The 24509-nt window shown below is 58.5% G+C and overlaps 1 protein-coding gene across 1 annotated transcript in view; it reads left to right on the top strand.

Annotated features, from left to right (window-relative positions):
* Window positions 1-24509, top strand: part of LOC132596380 (extracellular serine/threonine protein kinase FAM20C) — a 36291-nt gene that overhangs the window by 3121 nt on the left and 8661 nt on the right. The window contains exons 2-4 of the mRNA XM_060293412.2: window positions 248-423; window positions 5572-5650; window positions 24115-24207. Coding sequence (XP_060149395.1) covers window positions 248-423; window positions 5572-5650; window positions 24115-24207 — 348 coding nt within the window. The remainder of the gene's footprint in view (window positions 1-247; window positions 424-5571; window positions 5651-24114; window positions 24208-24509) is intronic.

The following is a 24509-nucleotide window of genomic DNA, read 5'->3' on the forward strand; positions in this document are numbered from 1 at the left end:
TGTGGCGTCTCCCAAGGGTAAGTGAGAATTACAGGTCTTCAAATATATTATTAGCTGGTGGAACAAAGGCCACAGAGAAAGTGCGGACGTCGCAGGGCCCTGTTTGAGTAGAGGCGCCTCTGAGTAAATCCATGTTTGCTTGGCTCCAAAGTGAAAACCTTGGCATCGATGCCAACTCCCCCATCCATCTCGAGACCGTGCTGTTCTGTCCTTTCCCTGTTGACCTGGGTCACCTTCATTTGTGCAGGCCACACGAAGGTCCTGAGGATGAATTCCTACCCACAGGGGACACGGCCGTGGACTCCTATCCCAACTGGCTCAAATTCCACATCGGCATCAACCGCTATGAGTTGTACTCTCGACACAACCCAGCTGTGGAGGCCCTGCTGCGTGACCTCGGCGCCCAGAAGATCACCAGTGTTGGTAGGTGACCTCCCTGCCCGGCCAGCTCTCCTTGCTGGAGCCTCACCTCGCGGGCGAGTTATACTGGCAGCCTTCCCAGAGGAGGCGCCTGCAGGCCTTCGATGCTCTCAGTATTTGGGGGCAGCAGGAGGCCGTCTTCTGCTGTTGCAAGATGAGCATGGCGGGGCAATACGCCGCCCCCAGTCCTGTTGTTCTGCTGCAGGGGGTGCCCCACGGGTCCCCCCCGCGGCTTAAGAAGAGGCCCCCCGGCAGCTGCAGGGAGACGCCTTGGAGAGCTCGGCATCTTCTGGTTGTCTGGGGAGGCTCTGCCTCAGAGCCCACCTGGTGCTCCTGGGGTTCGTGTGGGCGGGGAGTGACTAGGGCTCAGCTCTACCCAGGGCGGAGCCCCATACGCGGAGTAGTTTGGAGGAGACGCCTCTGAGTTCTTTGGGATCTGCTGAATCAGAAGTTTCAGGGCATCCAGTTACTGGTTCCAGGAAGGTGTGCCGGCAGTGGTTTCTGAGCGTGGAGGTTTGACGCCATTGTTCTCGGGCCTGTAGGCAACTGTTTGTGAAGGTCCCGATGAGTCACTAATAGCTCCAAGGGCAGAGCGGGTGGGCAGAGGCCCTGGGTGGGAGGGCCAGTCCCAGGAGGCGCGAAGGGTGGAGGGAGGCCCCAGGAAGCACGCGTGCTGGGGGCAGGGGGTTCCAGGCACTGTCTTACTGGCGTCTGGGCCATCCTGAGGCTGAAGGGGCTCTGCCAACCTGGGCTGATGCCGGGGAGCCGGGAGTTGCCTGTGAGGCTGGCGCCCGGGTCTCCAGAGCGCTTTAGACGCTGTGCTGGGTGCTCCGCCCGGTGCTGAGCTGCTAGGCAGCACCCTTCTCCCTGGCATATGGTTGTTCACCCTGAGAGAGAACTCGCCGGGACACGACGGTGGTCTCCCCTCCTTCTTGCTGCCCAGGAGGAATCTGAGTGCCTCCCGGCCCCCAGCCCCACCCAGCCCTCCTCCTGTGCTGGAAGGCAATCCGTGCGGACGAAGAGGACTGCAAGGGAGAGGCCACAGCCGGGGCGTCCCCTTCTCTCCCGAGTAGACGAGGTTGTTCGAGAAACAGCCAATGCGATGACCGTTTGTCATCTGTTCAGTGGATTCTCTTGAGCACCTCCTGCATCCCAGGGCCCCTTTCTGGGCCGTGGGAGTTGGGGGTGAATCCAGCCTCAACAAGCTTCTGCTGCGTCCTGACCTGCACATGCCGATGGACAGATAAAGTCGAGAGTGATTACGAGGCGGCGACCTCCACCTGGGAGGACCAGGTCTTGAATGGGGCGAAGGCTTCCATGATGGAAGGCGGCAGGGAGCGTGGGCCTTTTGGAAAAATGACAACAGCATTTTAAAGGTGGGGTTTAGGGAAGTGCAGCATTCATGCTTGCAGGCTGCTGTCCGCCCCAGTCTCCCATCTGTCAAGTGGGCTCGGGCACGTTGCATCTTATTTCAAGAAGATGGACAGTGCACCCAGGCTTGTACAGTATTAACTCAGGCTTTGTGCAGGGTCTTGGTTAGAGGCAGGGCTGCAAGGATCCCACATGCCAGCCAGGCTCGCCATACCCCTCAGGGGACAGACAGCCTCCCAGCTCTCACTGGACGTTGCCCTGTGCAGAGAGCAGAGCCCAGGAGCCCAGGGAGCCGCCGGAGGCCGAGGACAGCCCTCGGGGGCTCACAGGCAGCTTTGCCCGCCCTGGGCACCCTCCTCCCCCATTCTCCCGGGGGCCTGGCCTTGGGGCACCCCCACCCCCTTTGGCTTGCTCTGCGCCTGGCAGGGTGACCTGGGGTGAGTGCCTGCCCATCTGTGTCCTGTGGGCTGTTTGAGCTGATCTCACCCACTGGACTACCCTGGCCTAGGTGGTCCTAACCCAGCATGTTCCTTGGGGCCGTGGGCCGGTCAGAGCCCAGGCTGACATTCACAGGTGCCTGACGAGTATGGGAAGGTTGACTTGGTGGGACCCCGGGTGTCATCACCCACAGCGAACAGCAGGCCTGGTGTGTCCCGGCTCCCCCAGTCACGAGTCAGCGTGACTCTGGGCAGATGGGTTAAATTCTGTGGGCCTCCCCACGTCTCCTGTGGATCACAGACGTGGTCATATCCTCGACCCTGTAATCTCCAGCTTGCAAATCTGAAATCATAACCCATTTGACAGCAAAACCCGACCCAACATGAACGGACATGGAGGCAAAGCCTAACATGAGAGACTGTTAAACCCTTGTTTTTCTCACTTGGAGTGAATGTTCCCATGGAGTGCATTTAATTCTGGGGTTCTCCCCCGACCCGCTCAGGGCTACAGGATCTGTGGGATGGATACACCACCTGCAACTCTTGTCATCTGAAATTTTCAAAACCCCTGAACACTTCTGCCCCAGAGATTTTGAAGACGAGCGTGGACCCATGAAACCTGCCTCCCAGGGCTGTTGAAAGGTGTTGGTGAGGAAGAGATGGGAGCAGAGGCTAGGCAGCGTCCCCGCTCGTTACCTGTGCGTGGGGCGGCCAGCACTGGGCAAGCTGGAGCCTGCTGAAGGCCTCCGCCGGACGCTCAGCCCCACTGTGTGCGGCTTTGTGCCTGGAGGGGCTCCCAGCAAGTTCACACTTGAGAGGAGGCCCCTCTTCCTGAGGAAGCAGGACATCTTCTCACCCGGAGCCCAGTGGAGCCCCCGGGAGCATGGCTGCAAGTGTCCAGGCCCAGGCTCCTGCTGGGTGGGGAGCAGGGGAGGGCTGGCCCGGCCAGGCTGCAGGCGTCCCCGGGGGTGTCTGCCCCCACATCCAGCTGGTCGTTTTTGTTGGACACCCAGCTGCTGAGACAGCAGCCTCTGACTGGGCCCTTAGCTTAGCAGAGCCACTGGGTGGGTCTGCAGACCGGGGTCCCTGGACAAGAGCTGTCTGCTGCTGGAGGCCCTGCCCCTGGCGCTGCTGTGGCCTGGGGGGTGTGCAGCCCTCGGAGGCCCCATGGGAGCCGGGAACCTGCCTTGGGAGTCAGGGTTCAACAGCGCCGTCCGTCCTTTTGAGCTTAAAGTGGAAGAAGAGCTAGAAATCCAGCCCGTCTCCTGACCCCACCCTGCAAATCGGGGGGCAGGCCTCCGGGAGGGCAGCCTTGCCCATGGTCAGCACATCTCCGCCCCCACCTCTGGGCTGTGTCTGGACCCAGATGGTCACTTCAGTCTTGGAACGTGAGCCCAGAAGTGGTGTGGCGATGAGAACAGGTCCTGCGAGGCCCCCGATGCTTTCCCTCAGAACAGCTCCGTCAAGGCGCCCCGTTCAGAACCCCTTGATCCACTCACAAAACTCATGTGGCCAGCGGAGATTTCTTTAGAGCTGGCCTCCCGGCTGCTTAGCAATGGCTATTAGCTGCCTTTAAAGAGGCTCAGGACCCTGAAGCCAGGCCTGCAGAGGCTTTGGCTGGGCCAGTGATAGTGTTGATAATTAAATCACTGTTGTGCACAATCATGGATGCAAAGAATAAATGACACAATTAACTACTCTGTACTTGGAGTTACTTAAAAAGAAGTCACTCAGCAGGAGAGGGTTCGGGCAGCCTCTGGCCTGAAGCACAGACCCCACAGTTGCTCATCCAGATCAGGGCAAAGCCCTGGGTGGTGCCGAGCAGTGGAGACGCGGCTCCACGGGACAGAAGTCCTGGGCGCTCACTCACCTGCTAGGACAGCAGCCCAGGGGGCCGGAGGGCCGCCCTGCCTAATAAGCGGGCTGCTCAGGAAGGTGGCTCTGGGCCCAGAAGGGCTACAGTCCCCCTCCTTCCCCGGGGAAACCACCGCATCGTGCTCCGCGTCAGTCCCCGGAGCCTGGCTCCACTGACCCGGAGGAAGGGAACTGAAAATGCCCGGTAAGCTGGACGCCCATGCCCAGGGCCAGAGGGGCCTTCGGTCATCCTGGAGGAGGGACAAAGGCCGCCCCAGGGGACCCGGAGAAGGCGGTGAATAGCTGAGGTCCTCCTTGTGTCTCTCCGCTGTCGGGTTGAAGGTCAAAAACAAAACCTGTGCGTTGCTGGCCCAGCTGCACCCCCGGCGCTTGCCTTCTCCATTTTGGACCGTTGGCAGCCACGGCCCCGGAATCCAGCAGGCGTGTGTTCCGACTGGGTTCCGTCTAAGTCCAGGGCGGGAGCTGGTTTCTACCTGGGGCAGTGCTGTGGTTTCCCTCGCAAGTAAGCAGAACTGCCCCATAAGGGTGAGCTGGAGGGTAGCAAATCACGGCGTCAGGCGTAGTCCAGGCCGGAAGCTGTTGCTTCTCGAACATCCTGGGGCCTGTGTCATGGCCTGAAGTCTGGGCTGCACCCCCAAGTTGGGCCGAGGACCCAGGCCAGGGCACAGGCTTACGTGGGGCAGGTGCCCACGGGGCTGGCCCCTCAGTGCCTGTAAATGGACGCGCTCTCGCCTTTCTCCGTGGCGATGGGGTGGGTGGGGAGAACAGAGAACCCAGCGGCTCCTGGTGTCACATTCTCCAAACTTGAGCCGTCCTTGGGCCAGGCCTCACTTCTTCTGACCCTTAAATCAAGGCAGGGGCTGTGAAAACAGCTGGACCAGCGTCCTGACCGTGACCCCTAAGGACAGACGTTGGTCCTACTTCACAGATGAACTGGCCGAGGCCGAGGGCACAACGTCAGTGGCCCTGCTGGCGTCCCCGTGCTCACCTGAGTCCCCTGAGGCACCGACGAGTGGGTCTCAGCCCTGCCCCCAGCCGCATGGGGGAGGCTGGGTGGGTGTGGTGAGCCCCCTTCAACAGAGGGGGCCGAGGTCGGGGCAAGCGGAGACACCGTCTAGGGCGCCAGCTGGGGCCACCGCACACCCAACCCTCCAGCGTGGCAACCTCCCGCCACCTCTGCCGTAGGCCCATTTTCCCAGGCCCCGTCCACCCTCCTCAGCACGGCTCCTCCAGCCCCTGGTTGGCGCTTCCTGACCCTGAAACATCTGCCTGCCCCGGGCCTTGGTCCCGGACCCTCCCCACTCCACCGCCACGACCCTCACATTTGCACCCATACCCTGACCTAACCCCACAGCCTCAGGCCACCGCTACCCGGGGGTCCCCCCAGAGCCTGGAGCAGTGCATCATCAAGCTCACGGGCCTGCCCCAAGGCAGCAGGTGACCCTGTATTCTTTCCCTCCTGTTGCAGCCATGAAGTCGGGGGGCACACAACTCAAGCTCATCATGACCTTCCAGAACTACGGGCAAGCACTGTTCAAACCCATGAAGTAAGTGCCGGGCCGGTGGGGGTCAGGCGCGAGGGGCTGTGGTCGGGAGTGCGCAGGTCGTGTGATCTGTGTCTCAGCCTCTCAGCTCTGCTCTCCTCGCCCGAGAGCAGCCAGACTCTATGTCTGTGAATGCGCACAGCCGTGCCCGTAAAACTCTGTTTCTAAAACTAGTGGGTCAGCTGACTTGACCCCGATCCCTATTCTAGATGAAACAGAAACTGCTACCAAAATCAAAACGAATCCCTCAGTGGCCCCTGAAAACTGTGGGGCTGGTGGAGAAGGGACTACCCCGGAAATGAGCAGCTGTGGTCTGTGATGTCCACTCTGATGGTCCTGGGGCTTGCTTGTCCCGCATGGGCCCAGTTGTTTGCCATCTTTGGTTAGTTTCAAACAGGGCCTTTTTTTTTTTTTTTTAACATCTTTATTGGGGTATAATTGCTTTACAATGGTGTGTTAGTTTCTGCTTTATAACAAAGTGAATCAGTTATACATATACGTATGTTCCCATATCTCTTCCCTCTTGCGTCTCCCTCCCTCCCACCCTCCCTGTCCCACCCCTCCAGGCGATCACAAAGCACCGAGCTGATCTCCCTGTGCTATGCGGCTGCTTCCCACTAGCTATCTACCTTACCAAACAGGGCCTTTTTTGCACTGTTGAGACGGTTCATTGTTTTTAAAGCATGGGTTGCACCCCCAAAAGCCCATGAGGCCATTCAGGTCATGTGGGGCTGCTGGGCTGGGTGGGGACTGCGGCAAAGCTCCAGGGCATGGGCCCCCCCAGAAGGAGCAGCTATCCGTGACCAGGGCGGACGGCCAGCCTGGTTCACACAGGACAGAACCCCAACGTTCATGAGGGGTGATGTGGGCGAGGTGAGGCCTAGCTGCATGTGGGCTCCTTGGGGAAGGTTCTGGAGGGGAGGGGGCTCCTCATAGAACTTTCTGGCCACCGTGGGCTCCTCTGTGCCCTCTCAGATTGGAGCTTGAGTAGAGGGGCCCCTTCCAGGCCTCTTGATGTCGCAACAGTGAGTATGGAACTGTGTGGGGAGGAGGGTGTGCCAGGCGGGGTCGAGCTCAGATGTTGCATTGACGGCCAGGTGACAGGTGGGCCTGGACCCCTCCCTGGCAGGAAGCCAGGACGATAGCTGAAAACCACAATGTCTTTGTCGCCCCGTCGGCCACACAGGCCCCCCCCGTCTCGGTGGTGTATTGTCCACAGTCCAGTAAGTCGTCTCCAGATGCGCCCAGAGCTATGTAAGTTGAAGATTCTGAATTAATTAGGTGGTAGTATTTTTCCTCTGAGATCTTGAAGGATGTATGCTGAGAGGGTCTAGAGAGGAACAGCCCTGAGGTGGAGGTAGAGCCTGGGGGGCCCGCAAAGTGTAATTTACGTGGTTTGTGCACGACCATTTAAAGTTGTTTTTTTTAAAATTTATTTACTTTATTTATTTTTATTTTTGGCTACGTTGGGTCTTCGTTGCTGTGCGCGGGCTCTAGGCGCGTGCGGGCTTCAGTAGTTGTGGCTCACGGGCTCTAGGGTGCGGGCTTCGGTAGTTGTGGTGCGCGGGCCTAGTTGTTCCGCGGCATGTGGGATCTTCCCGGGCCAGGGTTCGAACCTGTGTCCCCTGCATTGGCAGGCGGATTCTTAAGCAGGGAAGCCCCACCATTTAAAGTTTAATGGGTATATATTTTTAATAGACATTGAAAAATATTTAAATAGGGCATTAGCCCATGAGTTGCTGAGTATTCTTGCTTTAGTGTTAAAGTAAGATTTTTTAGCACCTTTATCAAGATGTAATTTACATATTTCATAATTCAGCCACTTAAAGTCTACAGTTCAGTAGCTTTCAGTATATTCACGGAACCGTGCATCCATCGCCACAATTTTAGAGCCTTTTCGTTGCTCCAGAAAAAGCCTGTCCGATGCTGCCCTCCCTCCAGGCCTGGACAGCCGCTGGGCTACTCTCTGCCTCCGTGGACTTGGCCAGCTTGGAGTTTCATGTAAACAGAATCACACACTATCTGATTCTTTGTGTCTGCGTCTCTCACTGAGCATCATGTGTTCAGGGTTCATCCACGTTGTGGCCGGTGTCAGAGCTTCCTTCCTTTCTGTGGCCGAACAACACTCCCCAGTGTGGATGGGCCACATTTTACTTGTACTTTCATCCGTTAATGGGCGTTGGAGTTATTTCCACTTATTGGCTGTATGAATAACGCTGTATGAACATTCATGTACAGGTTTTGGGGTGGACATGTTTTCATTTCTCCCGGCTGTATGCCTGGGAGTGGAATTGCTGGGTCACATAATAACTAAGTGTGACTGTTTGAAGAGCTGCAGACGCTTTTCCTCGGCGGCTACGTATCGTGTGGTCCCAGCAGCCACCTCCACGTGCTGCTCGTCAGTACTTGTCTTTATCCGCCTTTTCGGTCCTCGCCATCTTGGTGGGTGTGTGACGTGGTGTCTCCTTGAGGTTCTGATTCATAGCTGTCTACTGACGAGTGGTGTCGAGTGTCTTTTCATGTCCTTGTTGGTCATTTAGATCTTCTTTGGAGAAATGTCTGTTCACATCTTTTGCTGTTGTTTAGTTCATTGTCTTTCCATTAGTAAATTGTAAGAATTCTTTATATATTTTGGATATTAGACCCTTATCACATACGTGGTGTCCTTTGAGGCACAAGTTTCTCATTCTGAGGATGTTGGCTTTAACTATTATGTTGTTGTAGCTCGTGCTTTTGGTGTAGTATTTAAATTGTAATATCGAAAAATGTACATGCTAGGTAATAGTGGTGCAGGTGATTGTGTGTGGCTGAAGTTCAGAAGCATTGGTGTATCCACAGAGACAACAGGCCTGGCAAGGCCATTGTTGTGTGACCTCCAGTAAATTCACCCCCTTACTGGGACTCAGTTTATCCATCTGTCAACAAAGGCATCGTAGGAAGAGGTTTGAGGTCTAAACTCTGTTGGATTGGTTTAGGAGACAGGGCACCAAGTTTATAGAAGGAAGCAGGAGGAGCTGGTATTTGGCAAGATGGGGTGGGGCTGGGCAGATGCACCAGAGTGTACGGGCTTTGCAATAGGATTCAACCTGCTTCTTGGAAAGGAAGCGTCCAGGTGTGCCCGTAACACTAGCTGTGACCACCTGCTGGCAGAGGTACGCCGTTCAGTCACCCCACGAGCACTGAGCCCGGCCTGGCCTCCTGCCAGGTGCAGGGAATGCGGGCGTGACTCAGGCCCGGCACTGCTGCTGCTTAGGGTGGGATGGAGAGCGGTGTGTCTGCTCCACTGCGCAGGGCCTGGTCCTCGCTGGGTGCCACACGTACGTCTGCAGAACGAACAAGAGAACGAGCCACTGACGGCAGACGGGAGACTGAGGGCTGGTGAGCACTTGGGAGGCAGCTGGAAGTTTCTCAGAAGTGACCTCCAGCTGAGGCCTGAGCACAGGTGTGACGCTCAGGAGGACAGCCTGGAGGAGGCAGCACAGTCCAGGACCGGGCGGCTTCTACAGTCTGGAGGACCAGTGCTGTTGTGCAGAGTACATCACGGGGCTGTTTATACTGAGGTTCATTTAAGTGAGATGAAGTTACAACCTAGTCTCTCGTCACACCAGCCACACCTGAGGCGTCAGGGGCTGCACATAACTGGTGGTGCCGTGTTGGACACGCCCAGCGTCACAGGAAGTTCTGTGGGACAGTTCTGTGTTTGAGCACAGAACTCGAGGGGAGACGGGTCCAGGCAGCTGGAGAGGGGCAGCGGTCAGACTCTGCAGGGCATCTGGGCCTGGATGTTGGGATTTTTTCCAGGAGTGTCAGTCAGCCACGTTATACGGGGAGGGTGGGAGGGCTAATCGGGTGTCGGATGGGAGGTGCTGGCGTCTGCGCCTGAGGAGGCGTGAGGATGGGGGATGAGCGTGGCTCTTAGAGACACTTGGGAGAGGAAGACCCCCTGGGCACAGTGACGGACGTGGTCGGGGCTGAGAGAGTGAAGCCTTCCAACCTAGGTGCCAGTGGCCTGCGGGGCCGTGCGGGGTGGGGGGTGGGGGTCCAGGCAGGGAGCAGGTGCACGTGGAGGCACCTAGAAGGTGAGGCCTAGCCGTAGAGAGTATCCTTGCTGTGTGACCTTGCAACACTCCCTCCCCTCTCTGGGCCTTGGTTGCCTTACGCTGCATGAGGCTGGATTACGGGAGGCTTCGGGCCCCTGCCCTATGGGACCTCTGTATCTCCAGTAAGGAAGACGGTGAACTCAGCACCGGTGGGGCTCCCGGAGCCACTGCAGTCGCCTCCCCGAGTCAGCCCTTGCTCTTTGATTGGCTGGTGTGCTGGAGTTTGCAGTTGTGACTTGCAGACATTCGAGGGATGATGACTATTTGGTGCGCTTGAGCAGTGGCTATTTAGGGCACAGCAGCTGAATGCAGGCTGGAAACGGAGCTGCAGCCGCGCTTCTGCTCAGGTCACTTGCCAGCAGGCGACCCGTCGCTCCCCGCGGCCTGGCGAGGCTGCTTTAACGGTCCGTTTTCACCAAAACAGCCGGGCCGCCTACTGAGCGTTTGGAATCCGGAGCTACAGCGCCCTCTGTGCCATGTGTGTTTTGGGATCCAAAGCGTGTTCAGACGCAGGGAGGGAAGGAAAGCACACCTGCCCCCGTGGTAGCTTTGAGGGGAAAATAGCTCCAACAGCAAGACGACACCTCCAGTACAGACGAGCCGGTCGCTGGTGTTCCACAGACCCGGCATCACTTGCAAAGCAGAAGAAGAGAAAAACCCCACGGGCCAGGCTCAGTGAGTCTGAAATGGGTCGAGTCTGGCTCACTGAGCACTTGTCAGGCAGGGCTGAGGAGCTGGGGCGACAGTGGAAGGCGCCCCCAAAGAAGGCACCACCCCCACAGCCTGGAGGCAGATGGGACCGAGGTCGTGGGTGCAGGAAAGGGCGCCATGCCAGACACAGTGCCTCACGGACCCAGAGAGGGAGGCCACTGTTACCCCACAGACCTTGTGGACAAGGAGACTGAGGCTCAGAGTGCCCGAGGGCACCCAAGGGCACTGGCCAGCAGTAGATGTGGCTGGAGTGACCACTGCACTGTCCCTACTCAGATCTCAGCGCAGTGGTCATCATCGTCTTTGATGTCGTTAACGTGTGGGTTCGTTTCTGGTTCCTTAATTTATGACAACAGCTGAGCTCTAACCCTGTGCGTCCACACCGTGTGAGTGTCCCAGGCTGCCGTCGGGAAGCATCACTACCCGGGCAGCTTAGAGAGTCAGGAAGCTCTTCTTCCTCAGTCCCGGAGGCCAGAGGCAGAAACCACAGTGTCGCAGGACCGCCTCCCCGAAGGCTTCTGGAGGGTCCTTCCTGCCTCTTCCGGCTTCTGGGCGTGGCTGTCGATCCTTGGCGTTCTGTGGCTTGTGGCCAGGTCACTCACTCCCTTTTCTGCCTCTGTTGTCGCATGGTCTCTCCTGCGGGTCTGTGTCCAAATTCCCTCTTCTTATAAGGACACCAGTCACTGGACTCAGGGCCAGCCTGATCCACTATGACCTTTTCTTAATGAACCCCACCTGCCAAGTCCCTATTTCCACATAAGGCCACAGTCACAGGTCCCCAGGGTTAGGACTTAAACATCCCATTTTGGGGAACACAATTCAACCCTTTCCAACATCCAGGTAAGACTATATTCCGTGTATACCCGCACCTCTTCCCAGTGCCTGGGTGACGAAAGGTAGGAAAGAGTTTTCATCTTCACGGCTGATGGATTCACCCGCCGCCCCGCCTGCCTGGGTCTCCTCTGTGTGTTGTATGAGGAGGGTCAGTTAGATCAAGGGCAAATATTATCAGTGCTGGTAAAATCCAATACAATTTTAGCTTTACCGACACTTGTAATTCCCCACCTTCCCGCCTTCTTAAAATGCACGTTTCTGTTGAGTTGGAACGTTCATATGGAAATGCACACAGACGGTAAGCGGGTGTTTACAACACGCGCCAGTAACCAGGTGACCAGGTAACCAGCAAACCAGCACCAGGTCAGGGCCAACTGACAGCGCCCGGACCCCTGTGGCCGCTGCAGTTTCCTCCTCCCAGGGTGGCTCCTGCCCCCGGTTCCCAGTGAGTGAATCCCCGCCCCCCTGCCCCCACCCATGCTGCCCGCGCGTCTGAGAGATGCCTCTCCCGTGGCTCGTTCTCGTGGCCAAGTCACGTTCCATTGTGTGAAAACCTCCGGTTTCTTCATCCCTCTCCTGTTGACGGACTTGGGGGCGGTTTCAGTTAAAGAATGTTGTTAGTGGAGCTGCCCTGACCGCTCTCGTACTTCTGAGGGCTCGTCTGGGGGCAGGGCTGTGCCGGGAGCGCAGTGCTGGGTGGCAGGGTCGGGCTCTGTTCAGCTTGGCTTCAGTAGAGCCGCTGTCCAGGGCAGCCATCCTGTGGTCTACACTCCAGCAGCTCATTCCAGGGCAGGGTGTGGCACCCAGGCTTGATGCCAGTGTCTGTGATGGCCGTACACGGAGCCTGGACAGGTCGCAGGCCGTGAATGCCCTGTGCCTCTGGACCAGGCCAGGCCTAACCCCACTTCTGGCCCCTGGGGCCTCACTCCCTTTGTTTGCGGGCAGCAGCTCCCCTCTGTCCTGCTCTGGGAGCCTTGGTCTGGAGGGACAGCCGCGTGTGTGGCTTTGCGGGCGGAGGGGCCTGTGTCTGCACGTCCGTCCGGGGGCTGCTGCCCGCCCTGCAGGGACACATGGCCGCCTGTGCCCACCACGCGCTCCTTGTTCGTGCCACGGCTGGTCTCCCTGAGGCTACCACGCTCGGCCGCGCTGTCCACGCCAGTGAGACCCGTTCCCTCGCCTTCTCAGGTCTGTTAGGGTTTGACAGCCTCCACTCTGGCCGGCGAAGCCAGTGCCCCTGTAGCTGACACGTCATGTTTTAATTTTATCACCAGCCCTCCTTCAAGGAGGAGGAAATTGAGGCTCAGGGGGTTTAAACGTGAATCGGGCGTGGGAGGCCGGCCAGGGCTTGGTTCCAGTGTCTTGGACGTCAGGTCCCAGGCCTCTCAGGCACCGTCAGGCCGAGGCTCGGCCGTCCGGGGACCCTGGACCCGGGGTCTCTGCTGGGGAGGCGCCCATGCTGCCCACTCCTCCCAGAGGCATCGCATGTGAAGAGGCTCTAAGTACCTGCATTACTTTTGCAAAGAACAGGGGTGTGTGTGTGTGTGTGTGCGTGTGTGTGCGCGCGCCTGTGCGCATCTCCCGGAGAAACCATCCCTGAGCAGCTCTTTGAGGCCCAGGAGCTCCTTGTAGCCGAGGTGCACACACAGAGGCAGCTGCAGAAACCCCTTCTGGCCAGCCAGCCCTTCTCACCGCAGAAACGCGAGCCGCCCCCCACCCCCAGCCTGGCCCGCCGGGGGCAGCGCGGGCCTGAGAACAGGAAGTGCTGGAGGGCAGGGCCTCCCCTGGTGACTTGCACCTCAGCCTGCTGAGCCCTGCTCAGGCCCGCGCTGGGGCCCAGGGGCGCGAGCGGGCAGCCTCACTGAACCGCCTGCCCTCCAGGCCCCGCCAGGGCCTCCCGATGACCAGTGCGTCCAGCAGGGTGCGGCGCCCAGACGGGCGCCCTCTCGGCTGTCTTCCCAGTGCTTGCACTGCCTCTGGGTTAGTGACACGGTGGTCCAGACCCACCGCCTGGCCCTGAGCAGGCCCTGCGCCTCGCTGGGGCGCCTCCTCACGAGGACCGCATCCAGCTGTCGTGAGCACAGGCCCGGGGGAGCCCACTGGCTGCAACCTCGTGGGGCGAGCTTCTCTGGGACAACACGGGGCAGGAGTCGCAAGGGGCTTGGCTCTGTGAGGTTATCCGTCCCTGGTACAGTTCTGTGGGAGGCGACTGGAGGGGCTGGCTCTCCCCGACACCTCCTCCCTCCCCCTCCCTCCAGGGCTGGCAGGCAGAGGGTCTACGGTGGCGTTCTCCGTGGTCCCCACGTGGCCACCGCGTCCGTGGACCTGGGGCTCGGTGCCTCGTTATCAAAGCATGAAACCATTGCACGCTATTTGCACTCATCACTTTTACGAGGAGAGGATTTAAAGAGGCTCCTGGCTGCCAGAGCGGGAGCCATGGCCACGTTGTCACTGCAGCACAGGTGCCGCTACGGCCTTGCATGCTGAGCGGCTATCCCAGATTAACGTGTAAAATGCAGTTTTGTTGTCCATGACCCTGTACTGCGTGTTGGTCTCCAGGACCGATTTATATATGAGTCAGACAGCGCCTCTCCTATATTTAATCTCTTGATGCTCCCGTCAGACATGCCATATGGATCCTGTACAGCGGGGGCCGGGCTGTGAGCCACAGAGCTGCCTCCTTTGCTGAGAGAGGCAGGCGCCACCTCCTGTGGGCCCTGAGCTCCCCTGGCCTCGGCGTCCTTGCCGGTGACAGGGGCCACACTAGGAACACAGCAGGGCAGCCGGGCTGGCCGTTCCCTCTCTGAGCCACTGTGGGATTGAAGTACAGATGGGGTCGCCGGGTCGTTCTGGAGCTCTGCACCCCGCTGGCCTGGTCTCATCACCTCAGCTGGTTGCTGGCGCCCAGAGTCCCCTTCCTGCACTTACCTTGGGGGAGGGCCCCACCTGCGCTCCATATCCGGGGCTGCCCAGTGCCCTGCAGTTTGTCCACAACCTCAGTTGACTCCCACTGAGCCCTGGGTGTGACCATCTATGTCTCCAATATGCACAGGGCCTAGTGGACTCAGGGGAGCTTCGGGCGCCAAACTCCTGCAGTTCACATGTACAGCCCGGCAGGGACGCTGTGCGGGGCTCCCGCGGGCTCAGAGCAGCACCTGGTGTCCCCACGTGGCCCCTGCAGGAAGGAGCGGGACCTCTGAGGGCCATCCTGGCCTCTGCGGGTGGTGCAAACAGAAAACGTCCAGAGCTGCAGAGCCCAGTGCACCAGGCCCAGGGGGGCCTCCTCGGCCAGCACAGGCCCTGTGACGGGGGTGGGTGGACGGGTCCTGCGGTTGGCCTGTGAGGGTCTGAGCGTGCGGGGGGCTCTCCAGCAGCTATTCCAGGTCCAGTCCTTGGTCTTTGGTGCGTCTCCACGGCGCCCTCCCCATGCCACTGGGAGTGATGAACAGACACCAGGTCTCACGTGGTTGATCGCCTTACAGGCCCCCAGTTGTAGGACACTTAGGTTGTCTCCAATTTCATGGGTTATTTTTATAGTCAGAAAGCCGTGGACTTTATTAATTGAAAAACGAGTAACAACCCATTACAGGCTTTTGAGAGACTCTCCCAAGCTTGTCAGCAGCAGAGCAGAGCTGTTGGCCCAGTGGAGGCTCGGGGCAGAGCAGCCAGGACCCCAGCTGAGCCTGCACGGCCACCCTGGGCTCTCTGCCCGACAGCACATTGGGGAGTCAGCTGTCCACCTTCGAGATCCACCATCACTGAGAGTGAGTGTCTTGAGGAAACGAGAGGGCAGGAGAAGACTCTGGGGGACAGAGGGGCTCACCTGAGACGTGGGGGGTTGTTGCCTGAGGAGCATGGTGCCGGGCCTCGGGGAAGGGTCTCTGGAGAAGGGGCTTCTCCTGCTCCAATCTTTGCTTCGCTTCCAGGGTCCACTGCAAGCCTTCTCCCCGGGGTCCAAGCGTCCCCGTGTCCCCATGTGGAGGACATGGTTGCCCCGACCAGCTGAGCTCCTAGGCCCCCAGGAAGGGCTGGCCTGATGCTGCCCAGTCAGAGGCTCCCAAGGGTCCGAGGCAGCGCAGCACCACCGCCTCCCACGTGCCCTGGGCGCTGGCATGCTTGAGCGCCGGGAGGATTCATTGAGTTGGTCCCCACTGCAGCCCCGGGGGCTCGTCATCCTAGCCCGTTCAGACAGGACCCAGAGGCCCAGGGAGGGAATGGCTGCCCGCAGAGCTGCGAGGCCAGCGTCGTGGCCAAGGGGACCGCCCGCCCCAGGTTCCCGGGTGGCTCCCTGTGGCTGGCCTGGCCGTTATGCTGGGCCGCCACTGTGCGTGGGCTCGAGTGGCCAGGGCCCGGCCACTGAGGCTCCCCAAACACCCTGCTGTTTCACCAGCGGCCACAGCTCCCTGACTCGGGCGACCACGGCTGTTCCTGCAGCTGGGATTCCTTTGCTTGACGAAAGAAAAGAAAAAGGAAACTACTGGAGGCAGGCAGGGAAGTGGGTAAAGGTAAGAAGTTAGTACAACCTGCAGAGGGCGCAGTTCTGGCCGCTGTCGAGCAGGTGGGGGGCTGTGCCATCTCCCGGTCCCCCCAGCCTCGTCAGGACGCCCGCCCCAGCTGACCATGACAAATGTTTCCTTGGAAGCTTCTGGAAAAGATTATCCCCTTTGCTCAAATCAATGCAAGCAAGTCATTTTTTCCGAAAACATCCTCCTGAGCGGCAGCGTGGAGAGTCTCCCTGGTGTTAGGGTCTCTGGGGGCCGTCACTGGGCTATCGTGAAAGGGGCAGAAGGTGAGAAGAAGGAAAGAAACTCTGGTCTTCATTCCCACATGCCAGAGAAGAAACCGAGTCGGGCATCTCAAGAGCAGTTTGGTCAGCTGGTTGTTTTTTACACCGTAAAAGGAAATTTTGCAGACCTGACATCTCCTTAAAAAGCCTCGAAAATAAGCTGGAATCGACCCTACGCTCGGGATTGACTTTGTTTTTCCTTCAGCAGGAAAAACAACATCACAGCAGTAGCCTTGGTGCTAAATATTTAATACACGGTTTAGTAGATTTGAGCATCTTTTTTTACCTTGAATAAAAAGATGAGCAACGGAGGCTTAAGTACGGAAAGAAGAACTAGGGGCCTGTGTTCATGGTTGCCAGGGACAGAGCATTCATTTGCACTCTAATGTCATTCCTTAGTCACGTCCCCAAATTCCAGATGAGCAGACAGAAAAGTATTTAAAACACAATAGATCTTAAACTTTCAAGCAAATCTCTTCCCCCCCACCCCCCACCCCGCCCCGACCCTTTGCTTTGGAACGCAAGTCTGAGTCACTGCAATTATTTTTCAATGGAAACGACTTCAGACTTTCTTTGCAGTTACAGATCTTTGAATTGTTTTTTAATTGGTTTTCATGAAGTTGACCATAAGAGGTTTGAGTCTCTTCTGAGTTAATTTTTCCACCCAACCATAAGTGAGCAACTTGTCCCCTGTGTCCTACTTTGAAGAGCTGTCACCATGTCTCTTGGAGACCCAAGGGGAGGGTGTCAGCGGGTGTGAAGGCCCCTCGTGATCACCTGATGGCGGCAAATCGCTGACTGGTCCTGATGCTCTGGCTGTGGCTCACGGCGTGGCCGGTCGAGGCATGGGCAGGTCTGTGGGCGAGTAACAAGATGCTGGGGGAACCCGTCCCTGGGTGTGGTCATTATGAGGCCCATAGCCTTCAGGGAAATCCTCCCCCCAAAGAAAATAGGTTGGTAGGAGTGGACAACAGGTGCTGGAGGTTCTCAATAGGAAGAGCGTGTTTTACCAAACAGATCCCAACCCCCGCAGGGGCCAGGACAAACGTTGCCACAACTGGCAGGAGATACTGACGGAAAGGTCTCGCCGAGGTAACTGCCAGGGGGCGGACTCCTCTCCCTTCCAGAATGTCTACCAGCCGAAAACCTGATACTAAACAGCTTAGTATATCTCCTTAATGACAAGGTGCTCGCTTGCTGCCGTGTGAGTGATGGGAAGATTGTCCGAGAAAGAAAGGCTGATTTCTGCCTCCTCGCCTGCGCCGGGTGACCGGATCCACTGCGCGTTTTGGAGGAACGAGCAAGCGTCTGTCTCGTTGGGTGTTTTGCCCCTGAGGTTGGCCCGGGGACGGGAGCCAGAGCCTCGTCCCTGCGGTGGCCTCTGCCCCCCAGGACATCAGGCCACCTGGTTAGGACAAGGGTCTTTGCAGAAGTGATGGAGTCAGGATCTTGGGGCGAGGTGGTCACCTTGGACCCCTGGATGGGCCCGAAATGCAGTCACGTGTGTCCTTGGTTTGGACACAGAGAAACCAGAGGAGGGATATGGTGATGGAGGCAGAGCTGAGGCTGAGGAAGCTGGAAGAGGCTGGAGGGACCCGCCACCCCCGGAGCCCCTGGGGGGAGTGTGACCCGCCCACGCCCTGATTTTGGACCCCAGTCCTCAGAACCGTGAGGGGTGAACTCCTGTTGTGTGAAGCACGTCTGTGGGCATCTGTTACAGCAGCTGCAGGACACCCATCCACGCGCCTCCTGGGCCCCCAGCTCCTGGAACTAGGAGGAGGCGGTGGGGATACAGACGCCGCCAGGATCTCCGGTCCACGTGCCTCGCCCGGCTTTGCCGCTTCCCAGCACGTGACCCGGCTACAGTGCCTCACCTGTGAGGTGGGTCTAGTCACGCTGCCTGCCTCCCAGAGTCCTGACCTGCGTGCGTCAGTGTGAGTGGAGCGTTGACAGCAGAGCCAGGTGCTAGAAAGTTCTACAGGAGGGTTTGCTGTCATCAGTAGCTTACTGAATAATGGATAGAAGAGGGTCAGAGGAGGCTGGGTGCACGGGGACCCAGGGGAGGACCCCCGGGAGCACCGCCGTCCGTCTGTGAGCATCTCCGGGGCCGAGCGGGTACCTGCAGACACCTGAAGGGGTGCCTTTCGCGATTCTCACGTGGCCTTGGAGACGCTCTCGTTCGTTCTGCCTCTCTTGCTGGGCCTGCCCGACACACAAGAGGTGTATGTGTGGCCCACCTCACTCTGGGCCTCAGTTTCCCATCTGGGCTCAGGGATCTCGGGGGCCCTTAGCTCTGACAAGGACACGGAAAAGCCTTGTGACAGCTGTGTGTGCCCTGGGCAAATTGCACCGTTGCCCTTTTTCCAAAGTTTCACCCAACGGTTTGCCGTTCTCTCTCCTGGCTCCCGCATCCCCGTTCAACTGGCCTTGGCTCGCCGTGTGCAACTCGGCACGGGTTGGTGGGGCAGCCAGCAGCAGGGGCACGGCGGGGCTCTGCTCCCCCTGGCGGTGTCACCCCTGAGCCGTCTTACCTGCCCCACTTCACAGAGGCACCAAGGGCGCACCTGCTCCGTCAGCCTGGAGAGGGTGGCAGCCCGGGCAGGCCTGTGTGAGCAGACCCTTCCCCACCAGTTGTCCTCCCCAGGTGTCCAGTGAAGAGAATATGGTCCAGCCTACTCCCCACCCCAGTCCCCCCATCTCAATCCGGGGGTCCCCTTGGACTAACGCAGGGCATTGGACCTCAGCGCTGGGCCCTGTATCGGGACCTCTCTGTTGGTGAGCTGAAACCTCTCACTGGCTGTGTCCTTGTCTGTAGGACGAGGACACTTCACAGGGGTCGTGAGGACGCAGAGAGTGAACGCGCGGAAAGCACTTAGCAGGGCGCTCAGCTCAGAGTAAGAGCTGGATAAATGTTGGCTTTTATCCCTTCGTGGGTTTGGTCATAAGCTGCCAACTTACTCTGCTTTCAATCAGAGCAAAAGTTTTCTGTTTTCGCGCAAGTGAAAGAATGCTGAGATGTTGGCAGTAGCAGTGAGGTCAGCAGGGAGGCTGTTGGTCTGTGGGAGGGACAAGGGGTCTGACAGCTGTTAAGAGGGGTGCAGTGGTGCAGACCTGCTGGGAGCTGGGCCAAGCGTCTGGCAGGAACTGGACGCACTGGTGGGCCCTTCCTCCCACCAGGAACCAGGACCTTTCTTGGGGACATGGGGACGGTTCTTGCAGCCGAACCTCTGGGGCTGCAGCCCCTTGTCCCCTGTGAGCCTAGGCACCTGACCTGGCGGCTGGCAGCCAGCGTCTTCCGGCCTCGCTGTGCCCAGAGGCGGTTCTGATCCCAGAGGAAACGCAGGCTTTCGAGACCCACACCCGGAGCCATGTCTGACTTTGGGGCCTAAAGAAAGAGCCTAGGACTGGGTCAGACACCCGGGTCCTGACCCAGGGCCAGCCATTTCCAGCCATGTGGCTCTGCAGACGTCACTCGCCCTTTCCCAACCTCAGACGTCTGTGTCATCAAAACAGGGGCAAAGATCAGAGCCTTGAGGGGCGCCCCAAGCACAAATCATGCAGCCCAGGGAGGGCCCACGATGCGCGTCGGATTCTGCCCCCTCAGCTTATGTGAAAACAGAGGTGCTTCTCTCAAAACGTCTGCGTCACTTCTTACAAGTGTAATGCATTTCAGCGTGACCAGATCTGGAGGAAACAGACGGAATTTCACAACCTCTCCAGGGTTGCTAAATCACTGTGTCCTTTGTGCTGCTTTCGTGTTGCCAAAGATTCCATACGCCTTCCCTGCTCCGGTGGTAAAAAATTACCACAAATTTAGTGGCTTAAAGCAACACAAGCTTGGTCTCTTACGGTCCTGGAGGTCCGAAATGTAAAATGGATCTGGGGGCTGCGGGCTTCTGGAGGCTCTGGAGTTGGCTTTCTGCCGAGGAATGCAGGCGCCTCTAGAAGCTAGAGAAGGAAACAGATTCCCCCCCGCCCCAAGCCTCCATCTTCAGGGCCGCCAGTGTAGCCTCTTCTGGCTTCAGATCTCCCTGTGCTTCCCTCTAATAAGGACCCTTTTGATGACATAGGGCCCATGCAGATAATCCAGGACCATCTCCTCATCTCAAGATCCTTAACTAAATCACACCTGCAAAGTTCCTCTTGCCATTTAAGGCAGCCTATTCACAGGTTCTGGGGATTCAGAGCACAGACTTCCTGGGAGAGGCCAACATAGCAGTCCTTCTCACTTTAGTGTGAATAACCACCATCACGTAGTATTGTGCTTCCTTCCGAGCTAAGGGAAGTCCCTCTAAAGGAAGGGGGTTTGGGTGTGGTCAGCTCTGGAGAGGAAGGGGAGAGGGACATGCAGGAGGCCCCAAGAACTGGTCCCAAGCAGCCTCTCACTAGGGTTTAGCGGGTCTGGGCTTTGAGGGTATCCGGGACCGCCCTCCAGGGCCTGCTTTCTGGTGGCCCTGGGGCTCCATCTGACTGTCTGAGCCAGGTGGAGTGTGAAGTTCCAGGGCCTTCCTGACAGGAGGAGCGGACCCGAACCTTCCTCGGACCCTGGCCCTTCCCACTTCCACCAGTTTCTACCTTTCTGCCCTTTTCAACCCCAGTCGCCGTTGCCAAGGCCACCTTTCACTTCAACAGACACTAAATCCGTGGTTTGCCTCGATCCTCAGCTGCTGTTTGACCAGGAAGTCATCAGCCTTAACACCTTTTCATTTCCCTGCCTTGCAGTCCCGAGGCCAGGGTGGGGGAGGGCCGTGACTCCTGGGCTGCAGGTGCCCTTCCAGGAAATGCTGGTCCCTGGCCCCTGGGCTCTCCGCCCCTCGTCAGGGCAAGCCCTGGGTGCTCAGCCAGCTCCAGAGGGTCCGATAGCGTCTCCTTTTCACATCTCCATGCCGCCCTCCCAGGAAGAAGCCTGGGGCGGGCCGCACCCCACACCTGCCCTCCTGCACCTGAGCGCACCTTCCGCCGGGACACCTGGAGGAAGGAGAGGCTGCCAGGTGGCCCGGCTCAGCCAAGTCCGGTCTCCTGCCTGGCGCTTTGGGTTCAGTAGTTTTCCAAAGTACCTGCTGTTTCCCAGTGCAGCCCAGGAAGTGGCAGGAAGGTGGCCGGCCCCCCATGGAGGGGCCCATGGCCCACCTGCTCCCTGCTCAGTGCGAGGACAGAATCCCAGTCTCTACAGTGGGACCGGAGCTGCTGGCCCCCGGCACCCCGCAGACGCTCCCAGGCTACCCCTTGCTCAGCACCTGCGCCCTGAGGTGGGCCGGCATCCTCCCCACAGCAGATAAATGGAAACTCCAAGACTCCCTGAGTTCTCCCAGCTGTGAACTGGCTGGTAAGGACGCCAGGAGGTGAGCAGAGCTGCCTTCCTGTGAATGGCCCGGGGACAGAGGCCACCGGAAAACCCCAAGGCGGGAGATGGGAAGGTACCAGGAACTGTTCCGGAGCCTGGTCACGGTGCCTTCAGGAAGCGGCTGGGCTCTTCCCAGAGCAGCAGGGCTCAGAGCCACCTGCATTCCACGTGTGTGACCTGCTCAGAGGGGTGGGTCAGGGTGAGGGAGAGGGAACAAAGGCTGAAGCACTGGTGATGGTGATGATGGCCTGGCCGAGAAAGTGGAAGAAGGAAGGTCCACTGGGGGGCAGACAGAGAGCCCTGTTGGGTCAGGGGAGCCATGAGCTGAGTGGAGAGGCAGAGCCTGGGAGACAGAGGGCAGAGGAGGACCCAGGCGTGAGGGTATACGGGCAGAGGGACAGTCGGAGGGAGCAGAGAGGCCTCAGAAAGGCCGTCCTCTAGATCTGCACTGTCCAGGACAGTAGCCACCAGCCACATGTGCCTGTTTATGTGTAAGTTAATTAAAATAAAATGTGGAAGTCGGGTCCTGTGTCCAACATCTGGGTGTGCCTGTGAGGTGCAGAGCATGTCCATCACCGAGGAGAGTCCTGCTGGGCTGGGGAGGGCAGTGCAGGCCACGCTGAGAAGCAGAGTCGGTGACCCGGAGCCCCTGGGTGGGGCGAGAATGGCCGATCCTCCGGCAGCACAGGCGAGAGCTGTGCTGCCAGCCCCGGGCATGGCCCCGGGGACTCTGAGGGCCCACAGCTTCATACACTTTTGTAGGGCTCTCTTTGAGGGACTCTGCCCCAGGAGCTGGTGGTGAGTTCTGATGTATCTTACAACGAAAATAATTCTTAATTCCACGACAGACTGAAAAAATTAAAGGCCGGGGATGTGTCGGGTGGGGTTTGCAGGCTGTGCAATTGGGAGGCGCTGCCTTGCGGGGAGGGCTGTTCTGGGGTCTGCAGGGAAGAAATCTGACTTAAATCTGCACCGGCTCTTTTCCAGTTTAAACGTCAAAGTCCGTAGAAGCAGTGTTGTGTAGACAGTGCTAGGCTCAGCCCGGGATTCTCAGTTAAGTCAGCCACCACCTTCAGTCTCCGAAATGCCCAGTCCTCCAGCTGCAGACCAGGGCATGGGTGGCTTCCAGTGAGGGAGGCGCATGTATTTAATTCGACCCACAGTGTTTTTTAAAAAAGGAAATTTACTTGCCAGCATTTAAAAGTCAGGAGATCCCACCAGGAAGCCTGAACTTGGTTTCCTTATGTCTCCGGAGCCCTGGCCAGCGTGGCCTTCCCTTCTCCCAGGTGCCGAGCAGTCCCCGCCCTGGTGCCAGCCCCCTGCAGGGTCTGTGACTGGGAAATGCACGCCAGCCACCTCCAGCTCCGCCGGGTGACTAGGTGGCCTGTGCCTTGGTCACCAGCAGCCGTCTGCAGGGTATCCCTAAGTGGCTCACAAAGGGACTGGTGCAAGGCCAGGGTGGTCCCCAGTCAGAGTCCTGCCCAGGCCAGAGTTACACCAGCTGGAATCGTGAGCACTGGTCTGTTCCCAGAGTCACAGGCTGGTTCTGGAAAGGCTGATTCAGGTGACATTTGGGGAAGCACGGGGAAAGGGGCGAGTCCCGTCAGGAGCTCTGAGAGCACAGGGGGCGAGGGAACCTCCAGTGGATGTGCAGCCCACTGGACTGAGGCCTGGGTCTGGTCCTCCCTGCGTGGCCTCAGTTTCCTGAGGGTGGCTCTCCAGTACTCAATACCTGTGCGTGTGCCTGTGTGCTTAGCAGTGATGTCGGCTGGCGGTTGGGTCCAGATGCTCGGGGTCAGGCGGTCTCTGGCCAACTCGAGCTGCATTTTGGGGAGTGAGGACTCAGGGAAGCCAGGCTGGGAGAGTTACCTGGGGAAATGTGGTGAGTCTCCTGTCGCTGGCGCATTCACGCCTGTACTGGACAGCCTCCGCCTTGAGTGGGCGGTGTGGGCCAGACCATGGGAGGCCCTTGACTCTCACCCGACCTGTTTCCCAGCTCAGAGAAGATCGCTGGCATTTGGTAAATTCTTATTAGGCTGAAGGTTGGGTTTCCTCCCTGGGTGCCGCCAGGTGGCCTCCTGGGGAAATTGTCCCCAGCGGTGGAGGCAGGGCACGGAACGGACCTGGATCTCATGCAGGGAGTGTGTTTGCTCCCACATGACTTTGGACAGTGGGCAAACGCCCCAAAATGTGAGGTCAAAGCCTGGCCCTCACCGTGTTTGCCAGGCTCAGCGGCCATGGTTCACGGGCCCAGCCGCTCCGCGGCATGTGGGATCCTCCCGGACCGGGGCACGAACCCGCGTCCCCTGCATCGGCAGGCGGACTCCCAACCACTGCGCCACCAGGGAAGCCCTAAGTGGTTATTCTTAAATGCAACTTACTTAGCTGTAGGTTTATATAATTTTATTTATTTTTTATTTTTTGTTGGCTGTGCCACACACCTTGTGGGATCTTACTTCCCCAACCAGGGATTGAACCCGCACCCTCGGCAGTGAAAGCTTGGAGTCCTGACCATTGGACCACCGGGGAATTCCCTATATAATTTAATTTTTAACAATGACTACATTTAACGACTTGTTCCCAGAATCCTTGGGAATTCGACAGTCAGCTCCCCGGAGTTGGTACGAGCCACACGCCCCCTTCCACTGGGACGACTTCTCTTTGATAAACTTCTGTTCTGTTCCATTTTCTCCAGGCAAATGAGGGAGCAGGAGACACCCCCTGACTTCTTCTATTTCTCCGATTACGAGAGGCACAATGCAGAGATCGCTGCCTTCCACCTGGACAGGTGAGCCCTCCCGCCGGCACCCTCGTGGCATTGTCACCCCATGGCCATGCCCTGCTGTGTGCCTGGCCGACAGGAGTTGCCCAGGTGACCCAGGGTAGAGAGCCGGCCGTCGGGAATAAAGGGGAGAAAAGAGGACACTCACAGGGCATCAGCCTCTCTGGCAAGACCAAAGGTCATGAGTCTCGCAAAACTGGGCCCCTTCCCTCCGTGATCACCTGTTTCAGGGCAGCTCTGCCAGCAGAATGCAAATTCTTTGTGGCCTCACAGGCCCCTTGCTGCTGGGGAGGAGGGTGGGCAGCCGA

The sequence above is a fragment of the Globicephala melas genome, unplaced genomic scaffold (assembly GCF_963455315.2).
Source record: "Globicephala melas unplaced genomic scaffold, mGloMel1.2 SCAFFOLD_146, whole genome shotgun sequence".
NCBI classification, from domain to species: Eukaryota; Metazoa; Chordata; class Mammalia; order Artiodactyla; family Delphinidae; genus Globicephala; species Globicephala melas.